The sequence below is a fragment of the Elaeis guineensis genome, chromosome 4 (assembly GCF_000442705.2).
Source record: "Elaeis guineensis isolate ETL-2024a chromosome 4, EG11, whole genome shotgun sequence".
Taxonomy (NCBI): domain Eukaryota; kingdom Viridiplantae; phylum Streptophyta; class Magnoliopsida; order Arecales; family Arecaceae; genus Elaeis; species Elaeis guineensis.
This window is the reverse complement of record NC_025996.2, coordinates 44,781,347-44,806,190: the sequence shown is the minus strand read 5'-3', so window position 1 is coordinate 44,806,190 and position 24,844 is coordinate 44,781,347. Positions and strand designations below refer to the sequence as shown.

General features: G+C 38.2%; 1 protein-coding gene across 8 annotated transcripts in view; it reads left to right on the top strand.

The window, feature by feature from the left end:
- The window catches only part of LOC105042869 (stress-response A/B barrel domain-containing protein UP3), a 49,623-nt gene extending 28,232 nt beyond the window's left edge, over positions 1-21,391 (top strand). The window contains exons 6-11 of one of the 8 annotated variants that reach the window (XR_831602.3): positions 9,753-9,891; positions 16,560-16,622; positions 16,816-16,859; positions 17,759-17,885; positions 20,524-20,578; positions 21,192-21,391. Coding sequence is in view for 3 of the 8 variants with exons in the window: in XM_010920214.3 (XP_010918516.1) it covers positions 9,753-9,891; positions 16,560-16,622; positions 16,816-16,859; positions 17,759-17,845 (333 nt within the window). In the remaining 5 variants the exon portion in view is untranslated. Of the gene's footprint in view, positions 1-9,752; positions 9,892-11,142; positions 11,218-16,559; positions 16,864-17,480; positions 17,576-17,758; positions 17,886-18,912; positions 19,230-20,523; positions 20,579-21,191 lie in introns of those variants that run through there. The other 7 variants (XR_831603.3, XM_010920214.3, XM_019849718.3 and 4 more) reach the window with 7 other exon arrangements.
- The last annotated feature ends 3,453 nt before the right edge of the window (positions 21,392-24,844 follow it).

Below are 24,844 nucleotides of genomic sequence, written 5' to 3'. Positions count from 1 at the left end.
ATTTAGATACTTTTATTTTTTTTTGAATATGTCATACTGTCGTTCTTTTGATCAATAGGAAATCAAGACAAGTCAGGTTTTATTGTCATATAGCTGTTCACAAACCGTGTTGTTATCCTTAAACTATATAAAAGCTGCTTGATTTCCCAATTTTTCAATTCCAAAAATAACCCTTGGCTATATTTTCTTTAAAGGAATTCTAATATTGCTGGACTTTGAAACTTTTTAATTTTATGCATATAATATTATTATAATAGAATACAAAATCGATAAAATGGCTTGATTTCTTAGTTTTTCAATGCATAAAATAACTCTCGGCTATATTTTTCTATAAAGGAAGTCTAATATGGTCGGACTTTAAAACTTTTAAATTTTTTAATCTTATGCATAAGAGCTCCAAATTCAAAACAGTTTGTTGGTTACAGAAAAATTTTAAATTGTATTCAGATAAAAAATAATACATACTTAAATAATTTCATGAAAAGATATATTAGTGCAATATTTAAAAATTTATCCTTAGTCCTTGAGTCTGCATCTCTAATATATATAAAACTATAAAAGTGGCTTGATTTCCTTCTTGTTCACTTCCAAAAGAAATTGTTATCAAAGTGTTAATGGGGTAGAAACCTACATCAAATCGCTTAATTCCAAAATCATAGACTCGCCTTACAAACCTCTTTATCCCAATTGCAAGGTCTGCAATTAGTGGTGGAGAATGACGCCATTGTCCCCATAAGCACAGTATAGTCTAGGGTACGATCACTTTGGGTGGAGCCATATTTCTACCCCTCGAATCCTGAGCTCGAGGTATGGTGAGCCTTCATATAGCACTGATATGGAAGGAAGAAGAGGAAGAGAAGTGGGTATTGAATGAGTCTTCTTGGAAACACCTCTAGGTTTATGTAGAGTTAAGCCAATGATAGGATTATGTAGAGTCAAGCCAATGATGAGATACGCCACTATGAGATCCATTCAGAAATTTTTTAAACAAATAACAACCCGAAGAACATCTTTTCATCTCATGATCATCATGATAGCAACACATCAAAATTTTCATAATTTGAAGTTCATGATCTAACAGAGCAAAACAATACCCAAAAGGGCCAAAACCGTACAAGAATGCACAGAATCAAATTTTCATTTTGACTCTGTGCTCATTGCTTTAGAAGACAAAACAAATCTCGGTATGAAATAATTAAACATGATAAGATCATGACTAATGATATTGATCACATAATTTTCATGTAATTCACAACATAATGCATGATTTTTAATGTTTAAAGAATTCATACAATCCTATCATGCGTATTTATCCACCAAATGAAACATGAAGCATGGGAAAATGCACCAAATGGCATGCATAAATTACTGTCCCATAACCATTGTTACAAAAAAGTCCCTGTCTGTCCTTAAAAATAATTTCAGAATGTTGCAAATATTTACTTTCAGCCCTCTCATCAGTTCTCAGAATTTAACTGCTGTCCTGCTATGACTTTCTGTCACAGATCAGTCCAGACCGAAAATAAAATGAACCAGATCAGATCTGGTTTACCCAAACCAAGCCTGATTAACTTGATTTTGCTTTGTTTGGTTTACCCAAACCAAGCCTGATTAATTGAAGCAGAATAGTGTTTGTTTTGGTCTCTATGCAAAGGATCCTGGCGCAACTCAACTGGTTCAAGGTGATTTGGTTCATGAAAATATAGAATGGTTAATGATTTCAAATCCAATATCATAAAGAGTTCATAACTTCAAAACATTGACATCAAAGACGCTAAAAGGCGCACCTCAGGCACTCAGGCAAGGCGCCAGAAGAGGTCATCACTCTTGATGCTTCAGACGATGCCCCTTCACTCAGGCGCACACCTTTGGCACCTTTTAGGGCTTTTCTCAATGAGGCGAAGGGCTTGCCTTTGGCGCCTCAGTGAACTCTACAAGTATTTTTTTTTAATGGCTGAAAAGTGTAAAAAATCTTAAAGGCCACCCATTTAACTTCTCAGTTCTATTATTAATAGGGGATAAAGTGGTCAATTAGTATGGAAAAGATGAAAGTGATGACAACTATGGAAGTGGAACTGAATCTGATGATTCTATTGATGAACTTTAGGCTTTAGGGCTATTTATCTTTTTTGTTTCATTTATATGTTTCCACTTTAGGATTTTATGTTCTCTGTTTTATTTATGAGACTCTGTTGATGAACTTTAGGATTGTTATATTTTCTGTTTTATTCAAATTTAGATCTGCCTATGGCTTATTATCATATATTTTATCTTGAATTAGTTGAGCATTTTACTGTTTTGTATAAGTTTTATGCTTAAATTATTAATTATATGATAATTCATGTTATAATAGTTATCTTTAGTTGTTATATATATATATATACATATACATACATATTTTTTATTTTTTTTTTCAATTTTAAAGCCTTACTTCACTCGGGCGAGCGTTTTTCTAGCGCCTCTCGCCTAAAGACGCTAGACCCCCCAGTGCCTTAAGGGGCCTTTTGCCTTTGACTACCTTGCTTCAAAAAATATCAATAGCTTAGATTAAATCATGCATAATGATGGATTCAGATTAGTTTTTAGGATGCCATAAGAAACTAGTTTTGATCCATTAAGAAATATAACAATGATCCAACAAAAAATTTATGATCCACAAAATGAAAACATCATATCTCCTTTTCTTTCTTCTTTTCTCATCCATATGGCTGGATGGGCCTGGCCATTGTCCCTCCTTCCCTATCAAGAGGGCAGACTGCCGTGGCTGCCAAATTGGTGCTAGGCCAACTACAAAGATAGCCTGGTTGCCCCTTTCACCATTGATCTATCATCACAATTTTTTTTTAACAGACAACAAGGAAGCAAGAAAAGAGAGGCAAAGGCAAGCATAGGTGCTCTGGTACCAATGTTATCTAAGTACAAATGGGGTAGAAACCTACCTTGAATCGCTTAACCCCAAGATCTTTGACTCTCCTTATAAGCATCTTGATTCTGATCACAAGTTCTGCAGTCATTGGTGGAACACAATGCCATCATCCTCGTAGGTCTGATGGGGTCTAGAGACTCTAGACTATGACCACTTAGGTTGGAGCCATGTTTCAACCCCTCAAATCCTGAGCTCGAGGTGACGAAGACTTTTCATGCAGCACCATATGGGAGGGAGGAGGAAAAGTGGGTATTGAGTGAGTCTTCTCGAAAATGTCTCTAGGTTTAAATAGAGATCAGCCAACAATAAGATAGGCCTCTACGAGATCCATTCATTTAAAAAAAAAAAAAAGTGACAACCTAAAAAGCCACTTCTTATCTATTGTAACAGTGGATGGGAATTTTTTGTTTTGATTCTTATCACTTCATAAATTACTAGGTCTAGAATCCTATTAGTTGGTGACACTAAAATGCCCCTACTCAAGCGCATATTCCAACAAAAATAACCCTTGGCTGAGGTTTCTAAAAAAAAATTCTAAGATTGTTGGACTTTGAAACTCCTAATTTTGTGCATAACAAGAGCCTCATGTCTTCTATAGTCCAAGATCAAAATAATTTGTCCAAGATCAAAATAATTTGTTGGTTGTGGCAAAATTTTAAATTTTATTCAAATAAAAAAATATATGCTTAAATAATTTCATGAGACATATATTGGTGCAAAATTTAAAATTTTATTTAGATTAAGATGTAATATAGCAAAAAAGGGTATGTGGAACTGATACTGGCACTCGTTCTGGCTGGCCAGCAGTACAACACTGTATCGTGCAAGGTCCGTTGTACCGGTATCGAAGTCCGTACTGGCATTCGATCGGTATGGTACGGTATCGGTTCCATACCGTACCGACACATGGTATGCTCCGACGTACCGGTTCGGTACCGGTATAATTTTTTTTATTTCTTTTTTTGAATCTTCAAGTTATTAATTCATAAATACAACTCCAAAATTATATTATATTGCATATTATTGATATATTTGGTTCAATTTTTGAGTTCGGTAGCGGTACAGGAACTCTTGATCCAAAATTTCAAATATATATTTATTTACATTAAATTATAATATATCATCTTAAAATTAAAAAAAAATATATAATATGCATTAAAATGCATCTAAACTTTTAAAGTACAAAGCACAAAAAATGATATACTAACCTCAACATCTGCTCTATATTTAATATCTCTTCGAGTGTCTGTGACACTTGTAGATATCTGGATCATTGGCATAATTTAGAGGAACATCAGTCTAATCCTCTAACCAAGATGCACTGTATTCCTGAATATTTATTCCATAAGGTATTCTTTCTGGATTGTAAGACATCTCAGATCTCTCACTCAAACTCTGATGCTGAAAAGTATCCTTAGGATGATGGTATGGCTGTAGAAGAGCCCATCCGAATATGCTGGTAGTAAAATCTGATTCGTAAGATGCTCCAGACTGCATAGGATAGTAACCACTAGAAGACGATGCCTCGAATGTACCATATTCATATGGGTCATAAGGTGGCTGCAGATAATAGGATCCATAATGCGAGGATGATCCAGATACATCCATGGACTCTACTCCACGTGCAAGATCGTCTGCAGTTTATCATGTGCTGGACAACCTCTAGGAGCCCATTGTCTATATGAAATTGGCTCCTTACAGTCTCTACCGACTCGTCCACCATGATCTCTATCTTGTGTGGCATATGTAAACTGAAACTCATCGGTGAATCGATTATCATCCTGCAACTGTCTCATAAGCAGTGGTCTCCTATCCTTAGTTCTTCCTGATCATCATATCCATGACTACTATCAGTATCATCATCACTCTTCTTGATCTCCGAATCTGAGCTAGATAGCTCCTGTACTCTCGAGAGTGATGCATGTGCAACTGTCTTTTCTTTTCTCCTCCTTGTGCCCCTCTGTGACTGAGTTTCCTGTGATTGGGAGGATGGATGTCTTCTTACTGACTGCCGACTTCGTCTAAACATTTGTCGCTCAAATCTGTGACTGAGTTTTCTGTGATTGAGAGGATGGATGTCTTCTTGCTGACTGCCGACTTCATCTAAACATCTGTCGCTCAAACCTCTGCTAGGACGTATTGAAAATCGAGTCATATGATCAATGAGTCCCCTGTGTCCCCTCAGGCTGTGGTTGATCAGCTGGAACCTTATGTGGAATATTTTTTTCTGTCCATTGTCTTGGATCTATCCTGATCTTTCTAGCTACCACATGGCTGGTCATGGAGGGGACCCTGGTTTATTAAGCTTTGGCTCTTACTGCTAGCCTGCAAGCCATCCGATGATCGAATCATCGTCTTCGTCAGCATAATCTAGTGTCGGATCAGTGTACTTCAGTTGTATTTTCTTCTGAATATATTTTAATCTCAATCTCAGATTATAATGAACATATACAAATCATTGAGGTACTTTTGTGTCAGACAATTTCTCTATTTGCTGTGGATAAAGATGAAAGTCGATCAATTGCGCTCAACTACTAGCAGAGACCATCTGAAAAAGAATGCGGACAGTCACACCTCTCAAATATTCTGCGACATTCCAAAATGAATCCACCATTCAGCTGTAAAAGCAAAATTACATGTCAAATTTTATGATATTATTAGGTATTTGATGTCAATTTATGCTGCTCATTATTGATATGTAATTTATCTGGATTCATCTGCTTTTTACTTACGACAGCTGATGGGATTCTAAAGTTGTTTGATCTCTCTCTAACTGTTTCGTCTAGAAAAAATATATTTATTAAATTTATAAATATATCGTTGAGTACAGATCGAATTCAGTTGAATAATCACATTTGTTTTAAATTAGTATATCTCTTGCAGACACAACGATGTAATTTCTGGATCAGCACCATGTTATATATCACATTACAAAAAGCAGCAAGAAGCTCGTTATCCATATCTATCCCAGAAATGGTATACTAGAATCTCGGATTCAAATAATAAGCTACAGATAAATTTCATAATTGATTAAGTATACTTTTACAAGTATAAAAAAAAATATTTTAAAATATTCTTCAATCCGTGCTTACCGATTAGATGCAAATCTCTACTCATCTGATAGTCCCAATGGCGCTCAATGATGTTAATAAATTTTTGAGCATGCTTCAGATTATTCTTACTGATCTGTTTCTTTGCATCTCCGTCATGTAATATAAGAAGTCTATCTGAGGGTATCTTTCACTATCCACGGTGCGAAGCACCTCATATAATGGCTTAATAATCTTTCCTACCTTCTTAGCCCGCTGTCAGAATGACTGACTCATCACCACGTTCTCCACATGACTTCCATCAGTGTCGGCCCTCACATATCTATTTTTCTGTCACTCGGCACTGACAAACATCTGACGTAAGGCTGCTTTCTTCTGAAGAAGACTATCAAGCGTTATGTAGTTGGTAGCAAATCGTGTGATATCCGGTCTTAAGATCTCTCCCTAGTATACATCCGCATCAATGAAAGAACCCATGTGTGATGGTAGATGAATCTAGTAATAGTCTGGACAATCTCCACTACCTGCTGCACTCTACGAATCTTCCCAATATCCATCAATATAAAATCAATACAATGTACAGCATATGGGGTCCAGTATATCTGCAGTCGCTGCTCCATTAGCAACTCTCCGACAGCCTTATATTGTGGTCCATTATTTGTGATGACCTGCACGACATACTGCTCACCCACTGAATCAATCACCTCCTCCATCAGACCAAGGATATGTGGCATCGTGCATCTTATCTAAAGCATCAATTGATTAGTGAAAAAATATTTTTCTATCACAGTATGTCAAAAAATTAATGATGCTTCGTCTAGTAGGATCGGTCCAACCATCACACATCACTATCAGTCCGTATGTAAGTCATTTATTCTTGTAAGAAGCAATCCATCTCTACAGATCCTTCTTGTTACTGTCAAAAAGCTGACCATAGATGTCCTTAGGTCCTGACGGATCTATATCCTGACTGGCAGCCTCTATGGTTGAAATGGCAGATCGATAGTAAGGATTACCTGCTGCATTTGCTGGAATATGGTTGAAAATGAAATCATGATCCAATAGCTCGCAGTTCCCGTTTGATACCCGATAAAGCAAATCTTAGTTTTCGTTTCCCTTGTGATGGATCTGGAAGAGGGGGGACATGTCAAGTATCCGCCTGGGATCATGTCTTCTTAGGTCTATTCTGGATGTACAATGCAATTTCGGTAGTCATTTTTCATGTCAATCCTCTGCTGCTTTGAATCCTTGCTAGAAAAAGTATGTGGATCCAAATCATGGATGGTGGCTCTTGTTGGAATATCTCTGGACGACCTCCTCCTATTGTCAAAAGCTCCTAACAAAGATGATATACTATATCTGCTCCCTCTACCATCAGGCTCTCTGACTGAGGTAGTCCTCCTGAACTTAAATTCTCTCCCACCAGTCGCTAATCCAGACTCCGATTCGTAGTATGATGGTCCAAATCGCTCTCTATACCTGATCATCTCCTCCTGTCGGTACTGATCAGCCAAGCTCGTCTGAATGGCAATGTCAATCTGTACCTCATCATCTGGAGTGGAAGCCTTCTCTGACTCTAGAGTGATAAGAAGGTGGCTCTACAGCTCGACGGTCCACTTCCGTCCTTTTCTGCTTTGCCCTTTCCTTCGCTGCTTTCGAATCAGCGAAGTACTTTTTCATCAATTGTCAGATCTCCTGTGGGTATTTCGACACATGTACACATCAGGATAACCACCGGCCAGGTGCTGTTTCAACCTAGTCATCCCTCCTCCTTTGAATTCTGTGTTGCACCATTTGTACCTCCAATGATATCGAGCCGAGAGCATTTCGCCATGATCCCAACCAATGTCATACTCTGAATCTTTCTTCTTGCTCATTTCTGCAAGTATAACAAAACACGACAGTTTAATAATTATTAAAAAAATATTATATATAAATTTAAAAAAAATTTAATAATAATTTTAAAACTTATAAATTTAAAAAAATATGTTATATGCTTCAAATAATGTTTTTGAATTAACTAAAATATAACACTATTTTTATATATTTTTTATTTGATAATATTTTTTTATTATTTAAATAATTATAAAAATATTTTTAATTTTAAAAATTTCAAAAAAAATTTGAGGTTAGATTTAAGTAGCTTGAATCATTCTAAACATGATTCTGAAACTTTGATTTTTTATTTTTTTAAATTTATTTTTAAATAATTTTTTAATGAATAAATATATATAAATATTTAAAAAATATATAATTAATAAAAATTAACGATTTTAGTGTCATCATGTAGATCTTTCAAAGATCTATCACATATGATCAAATCATACCAAAATCATAAAATTTTGGCATGATTTTCTCTTATTTTTATACTTCTCCGTTCTTATCTTTTTTTAACAACAAAAACATAAAAAATAAAATATTTACTAAAAGAATAATACATTATCTTACTTTCGGCCAAAAATCAGCATCTCGAATCAGTACTGCAATTGACAGAATTTTTCTCTTTTTCTAATTTTGTCGGTGTCTCGTGAGAGTCTCAGGCGAGCTCAGGAGTTATTCTCAGACTCTCGGGTCTCTCAGACAACCCACCTGGGCTATCACTAAAAGATAGCCCAGACTCCACCCCAGACCCCCCACCCCCCACATGAAGAATGTCGGTACGGTTCGGTTCAATGCCGAACCGAACCGTATCAAGCCGTACCGCCTGATTTTGGGCGGTATGGCGCCGAATCATGCCGAACCATCCGGTTCGGAGCTATTTTTCGAGTAAAATGGCTGAACCGGATCGGCTGGCCGTCGGTTTGGTTCGGTACGCCCTGTATTGGGCGGTTCGGCTCGGTACGGCATTCCTTGATATCGTGTTTTGCAAAATACAATAGAACCCTCTCCAAGCCCTTATTTCATTTGTAGGGGTACCGAGGGCAGAAGCCCTCTTCCGGCCTTCCTCGGCCCTCCTCTTGTCCCCTCCCTCCCTCTCTCTTGCTTTCTCTTTTTTTCACTCTCCTTCCTCTCCCCCTCCCATGTTGGTTTCTCGAACCAGCAGGTGGAATCCTATTAGTCCGCCCCCAGTATGGCTCAATATGCTCCAAACTGGGCAGTTTGGGGCTGTACACATTCCATGATAGCAAAGAAATATTAAACAATTTCATGAATAAATCTCAATCCTAAATAAATATTTAATAGTCGTGCATTTACATGCACATTGATATACCTGTAAAATACTATCAATAGGATGGGGAGTTCTTGTGAAATACCTAAGGGAGTGTTTGGTTGGGGAAAATTGGGGTCTGAAATCGGAATGCGAATGGGTGACTTCCATTCCAACCGTTTGGTTGAAAGGAGTCCCATTCGGATTCCGATTTCAGGGCGGAATGGGAATGGCCCAATCTATTTAAAACTCAATCCCTACTCTCCCTAAAGATTTAAATTTTTATTCCGATTCCAATTTCGGTCACGAATCAAATGCTTTAGGGGATTTGGCCATTACGATTCCAATTGCCATTCCGCTTGCGAAACAAACACCCCCTAAATGAAGTTCCAGTGGGTTTGCTTTGCAATCAGTGCTCAAATATGTTTTTTCTTTCTAAATCTTGTAACTCAAATTTTGGTGGACAAAATGGTATGCTGATATACTTGGAACTTCTAGAATCTTTTTGCTAGATTTGGTGATCTGTCATATCTGTTTCTAGAGAAGTCCACTTGCACTTTGTTTTATTTTTCCAATTAAATTTCATTTTTAATGTCTGAAATTAAACTTGTTGTTTATCTTTGAACAGGAGTTCAACCATGGCATGGAGTGTATACTTTTGATGTCTGTCTTTGACACTGCACCTGGAGATGCTGTTAAAGATGCATTAGCTACTCTTCAGAACTTGATTTTACGGTTTCGTCCCTTTATTGTACAGGCAACACAAGGTATACAAAATAAGGACTTATCACTTTATAGTTGTTGTGGTTTTTGTAATGCACATGCGCAGATGATATTTCCTATGTTGTTAAAGGTATTTGTGCTCCTTTTCTATAAAATTTTGCACTTCTTAAGCTATCATATTAGTCATTGGGTTCTATTATTGGGTTGTCTTACCACTTGCCTCACTATTGAATTCAAATTATTAGTTGATTCTTTCACAAAGCCTATTGTGAGTATTGTCATAATTTCTCTTTGGAAGAACTAGACAATCTTCATCAAGGCATCAAGGTTGGCCATATCCGTCAGTACCAGTGCATACCATACCAGTATGTGATACAAGGGGCGCACAGACACTTAGTATGCCAAACTGGTTACCATACTGCACATACCGACATAGTAATAGGATGGTTCGAGGTCCGGTGTTGAGAATGCGAATGTTGCTTCATCCATATATATACAGGTTTCAGTGTCTTAATGTGGGTTCAGTGACAGAAATTAGAACCCATGCAGGTCATATAAATTATCCTAACCTGTGTGTAGTGATTTCTTAGGCATCACTATGTCCAAAGAACAGGACTCTTTAATTTTCTAAAAAAAATCATTTTCTCTTGGTTGATTCACATTATGTTAAGGTTATGAAACTGGATATCCCATCTGTCTACTGGTTTAGGCATACATATCCTGATGCTGGAGTTAATGCATATATTTATATTTTTGACAGAAAAAAATACATAAAGTCAAATTGAATTTGTTCATCCAATGAATGCATGGCTTCATGAACAGAAATAACTCCTAGTTAAGAATTTTCTTCTTAACCAAAAATGTCAAAAAGCTTTTGAGTGTTAAGAGGAAAAGAGGGGGTTAAAATGAAAGTGGTTGCCTACATTCCTCTACATGCACTATGTGTAGGATGTTTTTTTCGGTTCTTGTACAAGGGAGAGTTTGAAGCTTCATAGCTCTTCCTGTGGCCATATGGATGTTAGATTTAAGTGCATGGTACCCTCTATTTCCTCATGGGATGTCTGCTGGTAAATACTTGATTTCTGCAGTCACAGTGTTGTATGATGCTTAATTCTCCCCTATCCTCTCTCCTCTCTCTCTCAGAAATAACTCATTTCTTATGCTAAATAAGCGGTTCATTAATGACCATTGATGTTAAAAAATATGTTCATGCTCTCCATCAATATGATATTCCATGCACTATATGCAGCATAAGGTTCATCAGATCTCAAGAGAGGTAATCGCATTTCTTTCAGGGGATTCAGATTTCAGACATGGTGTTGAGGATGAAGTTTGCTAATATTCATATTATTGCAATGACAGGCAGTGAGGTACATGATGATAATTTCTGTTCTGCTCTGCTGCAAATTAGAATCCATTAGAAACCAAGACACTGATTAAATTATCACGATCACTATGTTAATCTATATGCCTGGTCAAGGAGTTTTCTTCTTGCCTCTGCTGACCAGCAGCCATACAATCACCAGGTCCCTTATTGCCCAGTCATGAAGTGCAACAGTAGGTCTCTTCCATTTTTGTCCACTTGCTTCAAGGTCAACTTCATCTTCATGTTTGCTTCCTTGCTCCTTTCCATTGCAAATATTGTATGTTTTCGTCCACTTGCTCCTCTTCGGGGTCTTTTACATTTCCATTTTAATCACCATGTCACCTTCCTTTTCCCGCACATACTCTCTGGCTAGCCTTTTTTTTGGATCAGCTGCTTATTCTTGTTCTACCTAATAACTTCAACGTTAGAGAGTATTTGGATTTTGGAGAATGGTTTAGTATTTTTGTTTCACTGTGTACGGAAATCTAGCTAAAAAAGCTAAGAAGGCATAATCTCTGGTGGGAAGGTGGGCTTCTCTTCATGCTGCGACCTTTTGGTAGTTTTGGTGGTGAATTTGGATTGACCAAGAAAGAGTTGATTTAGACTTTTATTGAATCTGTTTTTGGGGTTTTAATTGATAATGAACTGATCTTGGCTTTGAATGTTAATTCACTGATTTAAGTATCTATTTGAGACTTCAACTAGGTTGATAGATTTTTTTAGAATTCCAAGGAAGAACCACATTTAGATATCTTCTATCAAGGATTATCTTGGATTTTTAAGTGAGAAAAATTAAATTGTCGATCAACTCAAGCAATCATTCTTCCTGTTATTTTTATAGTTTTTGCATTTGTGGGGTTGAAGCCAGGAAGTTGGAAAGTGATATGAATGGTTTTAATGTTCATTATTTAGGAAATGTTTTTCAAGAGAGCAAAATGGCGTTTGTAAATTTTTCATGTAACTTGACTTTGAAGTACTCGATGGAGGAGAGGACTAATGAAACGTTTCTGATTAGGTTCATTCTTGGATGATAATGTTTGGCTTGGCATATTTGGTGTAGTTCACTAATAGATGGAAGTTGTCACATCATGTGGTGGATGGGACTAACTAATCAAGTGGAAGGAGTGTGTTATGACCATTTGATCCCATTAACCGATGAATTCTTTCAGGAATCTATCTTTTGCTATCAACCTTTTCTTTTCTTAAAATTGTGAATTATCCAATGCAAATGTGCATGAGTGGCAGCTATGATATTTTAGTAAGTTAATATTGTTTATAGGTGAAATGGATCTTTAGATATGTAGTGTAAAATACTGGTCAAGTAGATTAACTTTGTGCACATGCAGCACATGTTCTAACCAACTAGTATGATATAAATTGAAGCAAGCCTTCAAACCATGGGTTTTCATAATGACATTTTTGGACATATTCCTATATTTTTATTGTAGAAATGCAAGTGGGCATATGTGTACCTGCAATCTATCTAAGCAGCTCAAGCTATGGTAATATGCAGCACATAATTTCATGAACAAATCTTTACTTTCGGATCGTGCATGTGGAAGTTCAATAGAGAGCTTTGACTACTCTTTCCAGTTTGTGTCTACACACTGTTACTTGTTCTAATTAATGGCCTAAATAACTTGAGAGAAATTAAAATTTTTAATAGACTTGTGCATGAAAACGATACATATTTTAAAGTTTTCCATGGACTTGAAACACCTATTGGATTGGGTATGCCCAGTAAGATTTTCCCAGCTGTCATTCGCTTTAAATTCTAACTTGGCTAGGGGAGCAAACCAATGATGTGGGGCTGCCAATGAGCACTGATTATACCTTGCTTTTAGGGTTAAGATAAACACGCTGGAGAAGGAAATAATTATCCTTATAACAGAGATTAGGTTGTGCTTGTGAAAGCCCTGTCTCTTTGAAATTCTTCTCTTCCACCATAAATTTAAAAAAGAAATCATTGCTAGGAAGATCTTATCAGGATGATACTTCCAGCATTCAAAGCACCCCCTTACTGTGATGGACAACTTAGGCAGAAGGACAAACTATGAGTTTTGGAAGGAAGAAGCAAGACAATGGAGCAGGATTGATGAGAGAATGAGGATGGTCGGTTTTAAAAGCCAAGAATTGAAAATTACTGATAGGTTTCAGATCTGGAAAAATAGTCATTCCTGTAGATTAAACTTTTGACTAGAGTAGGACCCGATGGTAATAGGTCCATCATATATGTATTAAGGTTTTAAATCCCGTGAGACGATGGCATTCCAGTTTCTCCATGGAATGGGATGCCTCACTGTTCCGTCTCGTCCCGATAGCAATTTTGATCAAGAATTCAAGTCCCAGTGGAACGTTCCATGGGATATTGAGACGGGATATCATCTCATGTGTTGGCATTAGGCCGTCCAACTAGCATCCCAGCATCCTGATCGGGATGTCTTGAGACATCTTCTATCTCAAGTGTCGGAACGGGGTGGGATGGCGGCATATCCCGTTCCATTGAAAAATCGAGACAGTCCCATCCCATGGGATTTAAAATCTCGGTCTTGATCATGCATCCTGATAGATATCCTTCATGTTTTTCCCCTTCTTCTTTCTTTTCTTTTCTCTTTTTTCTTCTTTTTCTTTCTTTTCCTCTACCTTTCTTTTTTTCCTTTCCTTTTTTTCTCCCTTCCTTTCTTTTTTTTTTTCATTTTTCTTCTTCTTTCCTTTCATTTCTTTTCATTTCTTCATCTTTTCATCTTTTCTCTTTCTTTTTCTCTTTCCATCTGGGTGGGCTTCGGAGTTCTGAACTTGTCTCGGTCCCATTTTGTCATAGGAATAGGACGGGATAGCCGGGACACCCCCCATCCCATCGGGAATGTAAAACCTTGATATGTATCATAAGAAAATGTTGTTTTGGTTCTTATGTCTTCGGAATTTGTTTAGATTGGTTGGATCTAATCAGTGACCAGATCCAATTTGGAAGCTGGCAGATTGTAGCACTGTGATAGTCTATTCTTATCTAGAAGCAATGGAACAGGAAAAAGCGACAACGGTTCGTATTTCATGACAGCAAAAAGAGAACTAAAAAAAAGATATAAAAGAGAAAACAGCAAGAGGAAAATGAACCAAAACTAAATATGGAAGAAGGGAAAATTGGAAGGTCAAAACACATAATTTACTAATGGGAAAGGTAACCATAAAATATCAGACTCACTTTAGGACCGAGGAATCAGGCCAAGGGTTTGAAGGCCTCACACCTTTATTGTGGAATCAGACCAGAAAATAAACAAATAAATAAATAAATAAAAATCAAAGGGTTCATCTATTTATTCATCTTCTGCATAAGTATTCTAATTACATAACTCAACTCGCCTATAAAGTAAAAGAGACCTAAGTACACTTTGACTGCCTATGTACCCTTCATAATGCACCGGTTATTGCTTACATTACTGTTGTGTGAATAGCGGCACAAATGGTAACTGCTATACTATTTATCTTCCACCAACTTGTTAATGGCTGTTGTGGGTTTTATTATTAAGCCATGCCACATTATTACCTCATCTTCAAGATCATTTAATCTCAACCATACTCCTCTTCTTTTTTTTTTTAGCATCTTTTGACAAGCAAGTTGAATGAGCCTTTAGAAAAAGGGGCCATTTGAACACTTATTAAGACCCACTTAAGCTAAAACTAAGTAGAAACAAAAGAAAAACATATCAAATTGTCAACCAAAAATAACTCTAATAAAAAGTCTCCTATTCTAGTAGCATGCCACTGGACCATGACATGATCTGGGATATCCATCAATGACTTCTGCAAAGTTGTCTAACATTCCAAAGCCTTTTTTGTACATAAATATGATCTGGTGGTTGCAACTCATTTGACTTCATGGTTCGGCACTTTGTGCTCCTGGCTTAGTAAGTATATTAGATAAATGTCCTGGAAACCTTGATTATACTTGGAGTTGGTTACTTATTTATAAAAATAATTTTGAAACCTTTATGGTCACTAGATTTAAAACTTTTATGTATGTCAAAGCTCTATTTTCAAAGATCAACCAAGTCACCTGGTTTGCTGCATTAATGTACTATGGTCAAAGGTGTGATTTGCCTCCAAATTCACTAAAATGAGTCCAATATAATATTTTTTAAATACCCTTAGTTGAATCGGATTTTGTAGACTATACAAGAGAAAAGTACAACAATTACTGATAATGCAATTTAAGCTACTATTATGCAAACCCACTTCTTAGTGCAAACTGCAAAGTCTTGCTTTGGCGGTCTAAAGCAAACACTAACAATTAATAAGTGTTCACTGTAGATGCCAAATAAGAGTGGTGTCTAACCTTACCCAGAGCTATGATGATTATGTGTGGAGTTGGAAGACCAACTCTATTTGATGACATGTCATGTGAGATGTTGAAATGCACTTATCACACACATATACCTACATATGTACATGTACATTTATTTATGTGCTTCTGCATATAAAATGTATGTACATATATGTTATTGTCACTCAGGAAACAAAGTTTAGATATCATAAACTTTCTATATAAGGTTTCTTTGATGGATCAAAATATGATCCAATAGAGTTTGAGAACTTTGTATGACCAAAGATTTGCTTAGTGTCAATCCTATATGAATCGGTTTTGGATCCCCAAGGAAGGTGAAATGGCAGTTGATGGGAAGTCCATGAAACCTAGAAGGCTTATTTTATTTGCATTTTTGCAGCCAAGACGTATCTCTAATTTATACGTATGAACTCTGAGAGTTTAGTCGAAGAGGGAACTTGCTGATTCTTCTGCACTTTAAAAAACAACTAGCGATCATTCTCTCAATTTTATGGCGATATTGGATTTTAGAGTAGATTAAATAATTTCTATAGCATGAGCTGCTCCAGCAACAACAAGAATATTCTTAGTAGTAATAACATTACATTGCCTGACATTTATATTGCCATAAAAACACATGAAGATGGATACATATGTTTTTGTATGTATCTTATACCTTTGTAAAATTTTGTTGGTCTGTATGACCTTCATGTTTCAAAACTGTATCAGAATATAATGAGTAGGAGTATGACATGAGGTTTTAATGTAAAGAATTGGTATTCAGTTGCTTGATGACTATTTCATTTTATTCTTCCTTTTTTTTGGGTATGAGATTTAATTGAATGATAAGACTGGGTCAAATCAGTTTGGCTTGTTCAGCCCAACTAAGTCGTGTTAGAACTGATGTGCTAGCCATTTAATAATACTACAAATTTTGCATAATTCTCTTTTTTTACTTAAGTAGTTGAGTTCATATTGCTTTCAAATAGACGTACTTACATTTCTTTTACATGATAAATTATCAGGTTATAATCTCAAACTCACAGATAGCGAGTACACACATGCTGCAGTCATACGCTTTCCATCAAGTAAACATGATGTTGTGGTTTGGTTTGGTGTATCTTTTTCCCGCATTTCTTAGTAGTTGCTGGTTGGTGATGGTGGACAGCTCTTTATAGGGAGTGACAGCCAGCCTTTAAGTTTGATACCATAGAGGTGAAGTGAGGATTGTTGTGAATGGTTATTTACATGCTGTTTCCTTCTTTGATTTGTCTTTTGCAGTTGAGGCCTTGGAGGCATTCAGGGAAAGCACAGAATACAAGGATGTAAGGGCCACAAAAGACTTCTGATTAGGCATCTTGCTAGCTTAGTTATTATCATTTTGTCTATTTGGCGTGTTCATTCAGTAAACAGTTTTTAGTATTTTTTTTTTCATGCCCTAATTTTGGAACCCTATGCTTGTAAACTAACCTGAGATGTCAGGTTTGTCCAATTTTGTCTGATCTTGTTTGATTTTGCTTAAGTGGAGATGTCTCCCAGTTGTCTAAGTATTCATTATGTTCTTCCTAAGGTGCAGACATGCAGTTGTTTGCTGGATGCTTATGCGTCATGCATGTGTATGTCTGTCAGTTCACCAAGCTCTGTTGGTTTTGGTATATATGGACAGTAAACTGTGCTTCATCAGGGCATATGCTTAAACTGTACAATATTGTGGTTAAAATCAACATTCTTTGTACCTTATTGCATCAATGCACGCTTGATCAAATGGTCAAACCTAGGCCAGTTTTTTCAACACCAGTGTCCGGCTACACCTTAACCCTAATTTTATCAGCTAACCTATGGTATAACCACATAGGCATAACTGTGATGGTATGCAGAAGCATTTAGGCATGATAAAGATTTTATAGGCTAGTGTTCACCTAACTTGATTTTTTTGTTATAATAAGGGACTGTCAGTACAACCTGTCATAATTATCACAATGACTGCTTGATGAAGGCGATCACTTCCACACCTACCCTGACAACTGGATTCATGTAACACGTATCTTCCTTTGTCGCAGCATCCTGATCACTTATTGTTTTATCCTTTAAATTTCTTAGCTGACTCATCATTCAAATACCGTCCATCTTTTTCATATTTGAGTTGCACAGAACAGGCCTGTTAAGGGCTAAAAATTATCTTACCGAGATCTTCTGTAACTTTTTCCTGCATTATGAAATGCAGATGTGGAGGTTGAAGTTCCATCCAATCATCAGAAAAGCTGTTCTGATACATTTTTCAGTTGATCCTGTGGGCACTGAATTAATGTAGTATAGCACAACAGTTTGGTTCTTCTGATCTTCTGGATCAGGTAATTTATACATCAGAAAATATAATGAATAATATTATTTAGAAAATTATTTTTCAGTAGGACGTTGAATTTACATTGGCTTGCAGTTTTGTGGATATTACACTCTTGGAATAACATGAAAGCATGTTGGATGTGTTCTGTTAAACTTTTATTTCTGAAATTTTCCAATTCATCACCTAATATGATGAGCTAGTGTTTTAAAATCCATCAACTTGAAAAAGGCCAAATTAAATTTTGTTGGTTTTTGAATCCACTTGACCTTGACCCCAGAGTGCATCAAATTTCATTCAAAGATCGGTACATGAGAGGGCTGCAAACGAACGAAGCTGTTTTGATTTATATCTTGGGATTCACTCAACTATGGGCTGTGCAATCTTGGCTGTCCTAAAAAATATGGATCAGGCTCCTCTTTTAGGCTTGGCTTGTTAATGAGCTGATGTTGAATATCAGTTAGCTTACATAGACAAATAAAAGCTCAGGCTCAGCTTCAAAGTAGCCTTATTCGTGTAGATTACAAATTAAGCTTGAATAATTCTGCCTGAGCTTGTCTTGAGCTTGAGATGGGCTTCAACACCTTGCTTATATGATTGAACCATACCCAAACGGCATAAAACTACTTGTTTCTTCTCATCTGCAGTTTATTGGCCAAGTCAATTCAGAAACCCAGCAACCTTGGATCAACTTGGCTGACTGTTGAGCCAAGTTTTGATATAAATATTCATCTTGTTCATTTCATTTATAAAATTATAACCTTTGCAAATATCTTAAAGATACATAATAAGATATGATTTAGATATTTATGCGTTTTAATATTACAACTGAAAGTTATAGATTACTGTATTCTTCTCTGTCCCTTCTCTTTTCTCGCACCTGTTGCTCTTGCCACCTTCATTTTCTGCCGTAGCCCCCTTGACATTTGTTCTTCTGAGCACTTTCTGTGCCTACCATTTCTCGCTACCTCAATCGTGTCTATTTTTATAGTTCTGCTGTATGTTTTATTCTCTAAATCCACCTGTGGTTTCTGCAGCTCGAGCTAATTCACGGACAGATCATCTGAATCTTCCCTTGCAATTAGTGCTCTCAGCTTTGCTAGCTTCGGAAGTATCTTTTGTTACTTAGCAATTTAGTTAAAAACTTGGCCATTGAGTTTAAGCCCAAATCAGCAGTTTGGCTGACAGATTGAGCTGTGGCATAGTTTTTATAAATGTGTCTAGGTGAAATGCTCATTGTTTCCATTTAAATACTTTCAACATATGCCCTTTCCTTGTGTTATGTAGTTTTAATTCTATTATACCTTCTTGGTCATTTTTTCTTATTTTTGAGGAAAAAAAGGATTTTCAGTGTGACTCAATTTTACATATATCACTTTAGTTTCTAGACATGCACTGACATATATGTAAATGAGGTAAGGTTTTTCATTACATGATGAGGTAATGTGGTTGGCAGATGCTTTTCTCTAGTGAGTATCTTGGGATGTTTTGTTTTATTGCAATATGAGATGCCTCCTTTGCTATGCTTGCCTATACCAGTCGTAAGGTAGAAACAGCTGAAAATATAATTTCCTGTAAATGAGTTCATACATGACACACACGTATAAGAGTGCGAGTATGTGTGTCTGTGTATGTGTTTATCATTTGGTGGTGTACCATTCATGAGAACAACTGATTTTCTTTTCTTCCCCATATATGATATCTCACACAAATACCCTTATTTTCACTGTTCTTGGTGTGTGTTAGTTCTGGAGCCATTAGTCCAATATTGAAGCAACCATCAAATGTCAACTAGTTTGTCTATCGTCTCAGTTTTGGCAAGCCATATCATCATGCTATTTACACTCCTGTGGTGTCTTTAATATGTATCTGTGCTCATCTTCTGGGGACCACTGCTCATTCAAATTTTTCGATGATTACGTACCTAAATATATTTAGGAAAATGCATTTTAAAAAGATGTAATAGCTTCAACGATTTCTCTATCCTTTTTCTCCTGTATCTCATTCTTTTTCTGCAGTATCTATTTCTCTTTTTCCTCTTTTAATTAATTCCTTTTTCAAAAGATGCTTCAGAATAGGACATATATGTTATGGAAGTTGAAAGTTAAAGGTGGACTGATGTCAGATCAATTCATAAAAGGAGAAATAGTTGGATAATCCCTCGAAAATCTAATGCTTATCATCAACCTTGTACACCTTTCAATGCTTTGGATTACCAGAATTTGCTCTCTGACTCCTTGGTACCGAGTCAGACACTGGATACTTGTGCTTGGATGCAAGCTCATTTCTGATTTGTTAGTTTAAGGGTGTATGCCTGTTCATACTGTGTGACTCATATTCAGCTCCAATTCGCCCATGTTCATGCATGTGTCTCCATGATAATCTTCCAGGTGAACTAAATGCTTGCTGTTTATTCTGACCAAATATGTGTTATAACTTTCATCCCAATGTGGTTTTGTATCTTCATTCTCAAACATCATATATGTACAATGATTTTAGGATTATCACCGATCCCTGTGATGGTTCTCTGTCAAAAAGTCAGGACTGTTCATGAGGGCAGCAAAGAAAAGTCCTTACCATTTAATCTCGCCAATTATTTCATTTCAAGTCCAGTTCTATATGAAATTTAGGCATCTTTTTCTATGCAGCTTTTTCATGGTTGTCCATATCCTACGTTGCTGGTTGGTGTTCTTTGTTTGAATGGTAAATCTTTTTTTTTCTTCTTTTCTGCTACAACCGACCACAATGGCTTATGCATATGTTGGTGTTACCTCATGTGCATTAGCATGCACTTCGCATGTAATTTTTCCATGATTTAACATATGATATGCCCATAAATTGCAGAACATGCGATTATGGTAGAATTGACTTCCATTTTGACAACTTTTGGAAAGAAGATGAAGGATTATAAAAGTATTGAATGGAAAACAACTTCTATTGTTTCTTTCTGTATTATATAATTTAATAAAAAGTGGACAAAGTTTTCAATTTTCCTCACCTCTCACAGTAGGGGATTAAAATAAGCAGGAGGTTCGGATGCACTCTGATGCAGAAACAAAAAACCAGTCATCAATGTGTTTGAGACTCTGCACCAGAAACCTCATTTGTCTTTCTCTCATTATCATACCTAATAGAAAATGCCGACTAAAACCTTCTTCCATCATCTGCTTTTCTCAAACATGACATTTTTATATTAGGAAAATTAAAATCAAGAAGAGAAGTAAGCGAAGCCATCTTTCCCCCTTTGCCTTTTTCTCTGCTACTGTCTTGACATCTATTTTGCTTCAATTCTCAGACAATAAATTTACTGCTGCAGGTGTTGTCAGACCTTTGCTTGATGCATCGGTGCCAAGTATCCAGCGATGAAAGCTCTAATCTCTTCTGCTTGCTGCCTGAATTGTTACTATCTGTTTCGTCTTAATTTCTGTATCCAGTCATGCAAATACTTCTATAATTTCTTCATATAGAAAAAAAAAGAGAAAAAAATAAATTCTAAAAAAATTGCACTCCCTTCAACTATAGTGTACATGTCTTACAGAAAGCAATAAAAACATGAAGTTCAATTGTATAAACTGCAACAAAACCGTGTCTCTTGACCTCTATAGGGGGAGGACTTGGAACACAGTTTGAACCTTATCAGTTGTGTAGTGGGTTCGGTCCCTGAGGCACCAATCTCTTGGACACCCCATAAATGGGGCTGAAATCATCATCGTCGTCGTCGTTGTCAGGCTCTTGCGAAGGAGATATGTTGGAGAAATAACCCATGCTCGGTGTGGAGTGCTCCCCTCCCCACCTCTGAACCTCTCTGTTCATAATTCTGCGGCCATGACTGAAGCTGTCAAGCTGCGCAACGGACAGAAGTATGAGGAAGAGGAACATGGGTGGCAGAGTAGAACTTTGGGTTCTCATTGTTGTAATATGAGAAGTACAAGAAGCTGAAGACAGAACAAGAGTGAGAGAGAGAGAGGGAAGGAGGGCAAGATTGAATTGAGCTCAATGGGGCTGTAGAGAGGTGGGGAAGCCTATTAATATGAACCTGCTCCTATGGTGGGGAGATCACAGCCAAGTGGGCAAAATAAGCTACTAGGAACTGTACCAAAACATCCTTCCAAAGTTTTCGAATTGCCTTCATCTTGCTATGGCTTCTTCTAAAGTTCAGGGGTCAGTTTTGGCAGCCTAAAATAAATGAAAGACCTTGTGATCGTAGGTGGGGGGAAGTCTGTGTCATAGATAATTGGTGTTTGACTATCATGTAGGGGTGAAGATCCTCTATTTTCCATTTGGCTTCATGCAGGTTATGGGCTGAATATTAAAATCTATAGTAGTACAGATAATTGTCATAGTCCTTAGAAAATGATCATCTTAGCTAGATCCATGTCACCTTATTGATGTGTGCATTGGAATTGAATATTTGCATTATATAACAAGCTATCAGACCATTGTATTGAACACTTATGGCCATTGTGTGAGATCAGAGTACTGTAGAAGGTGGACTTTTTTTAAATGATCTTAATCGAGGGTAAGCTCGATACAAAGATAAGCTAAATGTGTCTATCATCACGTCATGAAGAGCCAGGATGGAGGACTATGTTCAGCTGTTCATTGCTCGACTTGGGACCACTGTGGTACCTTGATCATTAATCTAGATGATTTCTGTGGGTCAACTATATTTATCACTGCGATCGTCTGATTGGCGGATCCCTTTAATATCCTCTCATCAAACAGCTTAGAGTGGTGGTGATTGATAAAGGCATTTAGAAGGGTGGAATTGATGCTGGCTATGGGTTCGTTATGTGGTTATAATAAGCTATTGATGAAATCACCGATTGCAGGGAATGGACTGAGGGTCAGCCGGCTTTGGTGGGCTCCATCTGGAATAGCCCTACGTAATCTCTTTAAACTGTTTGCAGGTGGCAACTCATTATCTTTTTTCTTTTTTTCCCCATTTTTTTGGGTAGTGGACCGGCAACTCATCATCGAAGGGTACTAGGTGACCTAAAAAAACAAGTGGCTTCAACTTTATTAAAAAAAAAAAAAAAATGTGGTCTAAAGCCGTGACCTAAAAAAAAAAAAAAAATAAATTGGCTTCAACCAAAAAAAAAAAAAAATTAAGTGGTCTCAAGCCGACAATTGTTTATATATAACTTGTCGTGCTTGGTACTTATCCTACCAATTTTTTTAAGCATGCTGCGATAAGGCATGCTCTTTATCTGATTAGCTTAGCTTGTGATATCAAAATATAATATATATATATATTGTATTTTGAGTTAACAATTTGACTTCTTATAATTATTTTTTTTTGAAAAAAATAATTGAGATCATAAACATAATCTAGTAGTCAATATTAGTTGTTGGGTATAAAATATCCTCAGCCGAAGTTCTTGACAGGATTGGTCCTCCCAGGACCCCTCCGGCTTTCGACCGCAGATGGTATCTCTCCGGACTTCTCCAACAGCCAGATTTCCACAGTGCTGACTGAATTTCTCCGACGGACGAACTCTCACTGCACCACCCGGGCTCCTTCAACATGAGTTCCCCCAGTCATCTATTAAGCCGCCCCAAGTACTTACTGAGCTCCGCCGTCAGCCGACTTTCTACGACTATCAGCTGTTCCCCGAATCCCTTCCAGACTTCTTTCAGCCAGGTTCAACTCCAATCCGAACTATCCCGGACTTCGTCAACGGCTGAACTTCTCCAACGGTAGATTCCTACAACTACCAGATTTCATCCGGACTCCTACGGGAGCCGGATCTCGTTTCCGACTCCGGCTGCAGGCGGATTTCGTCCGGACTTCTACGGGAGCTGGGCTCCGCCCACGACTTCACTTACAGGTAAACTTCGTCCGGACTCCCACGGGAGCCGGACTTCACCCACAACTCCAATTGCAGGAAGACTCAGCCCGGACTCCTACGGGAGTTGGATCTCGTCTCCGACTCCGGCCGAAGGAAGACTCCGTCCGGACTCCGTCCCCGACCTCGACTGCGGGAGGCTTCGCCCGGACTCCTACGGGAGCCGGGCTCCGTCCTCGACCCCGACTGCTGGTAAACTTCGTCCGGACTCCTAAGGGAGCCGGACTTCGCCCCTGACTTTGATTGCAGGTGGACTTCGCCCGGGCTCCTACGGGAGCCAGATCTCGTCTCCAGCTCCAGCTGCGAGAAGACTCCGCCCGGACTCCTACGGGAGCCGGACCTCGTCCCCGACTCCGGCTGCAGGCGGACTTCGCCCGGACTCCTACGGGAGCCGGGCTCCGCGCACGACTTCGCTTACAGGTAAACTTCGTCCGGACTCCTACGGGAGCCGAACTTCACTCACAACTCCAATTGCAGGAAGACTCAGCGTGGACTCCTACGGGAGCCGGATCTCGTCTCCGACTCCGACCGAAGGAAGACTCCGTCCGGACTTCATCCCCGACATCGACTGCGGGAAGGCTTCGCCCGGACTCCTACGGGAGCCGGGCTCCATCCTCGACCCCGACTGCTGGTAAACTTCGTTCGGACTCCTAAGGTAGCCGGACTTCGCCCTTGGCTTTGATTGCAGGTGGACTTCGCCCGAGCTCCTACGGGAGCCAGATCTCATCTCCGACTCCGGCCGAAGGAAGACTCCGTCCGGACTTCGTCCCCGACCTCGACTGCGGGAAGGCTTCGCCCGGACTCCTACGGGAGCCGGGCTCCGTCCTTGACCCCGACTGCTGGTAAACTTCGTCCGGACTCTTAAGGGAGCCGGACTTCGCCCCTGACTTTGATTGCAGGTGGCCTTCGCCCGGGCTCCTACGGGAGCCAGATCTCATCTCCAGCTCCAGCTGCGGGAAGACTCCGTCCGGACTCCTACGGGAGCCGGACCTCGTCCCCGACTCCGGCTGCAGGCGGACTTCGCCCGGACTCCTACGGGAGCCGGGCTCCCCCCACGACTTCGCTTACAGGTAAACTTCGTCCGGACTCCTACGGGAGCCAAACTTCACCCACAACTCCA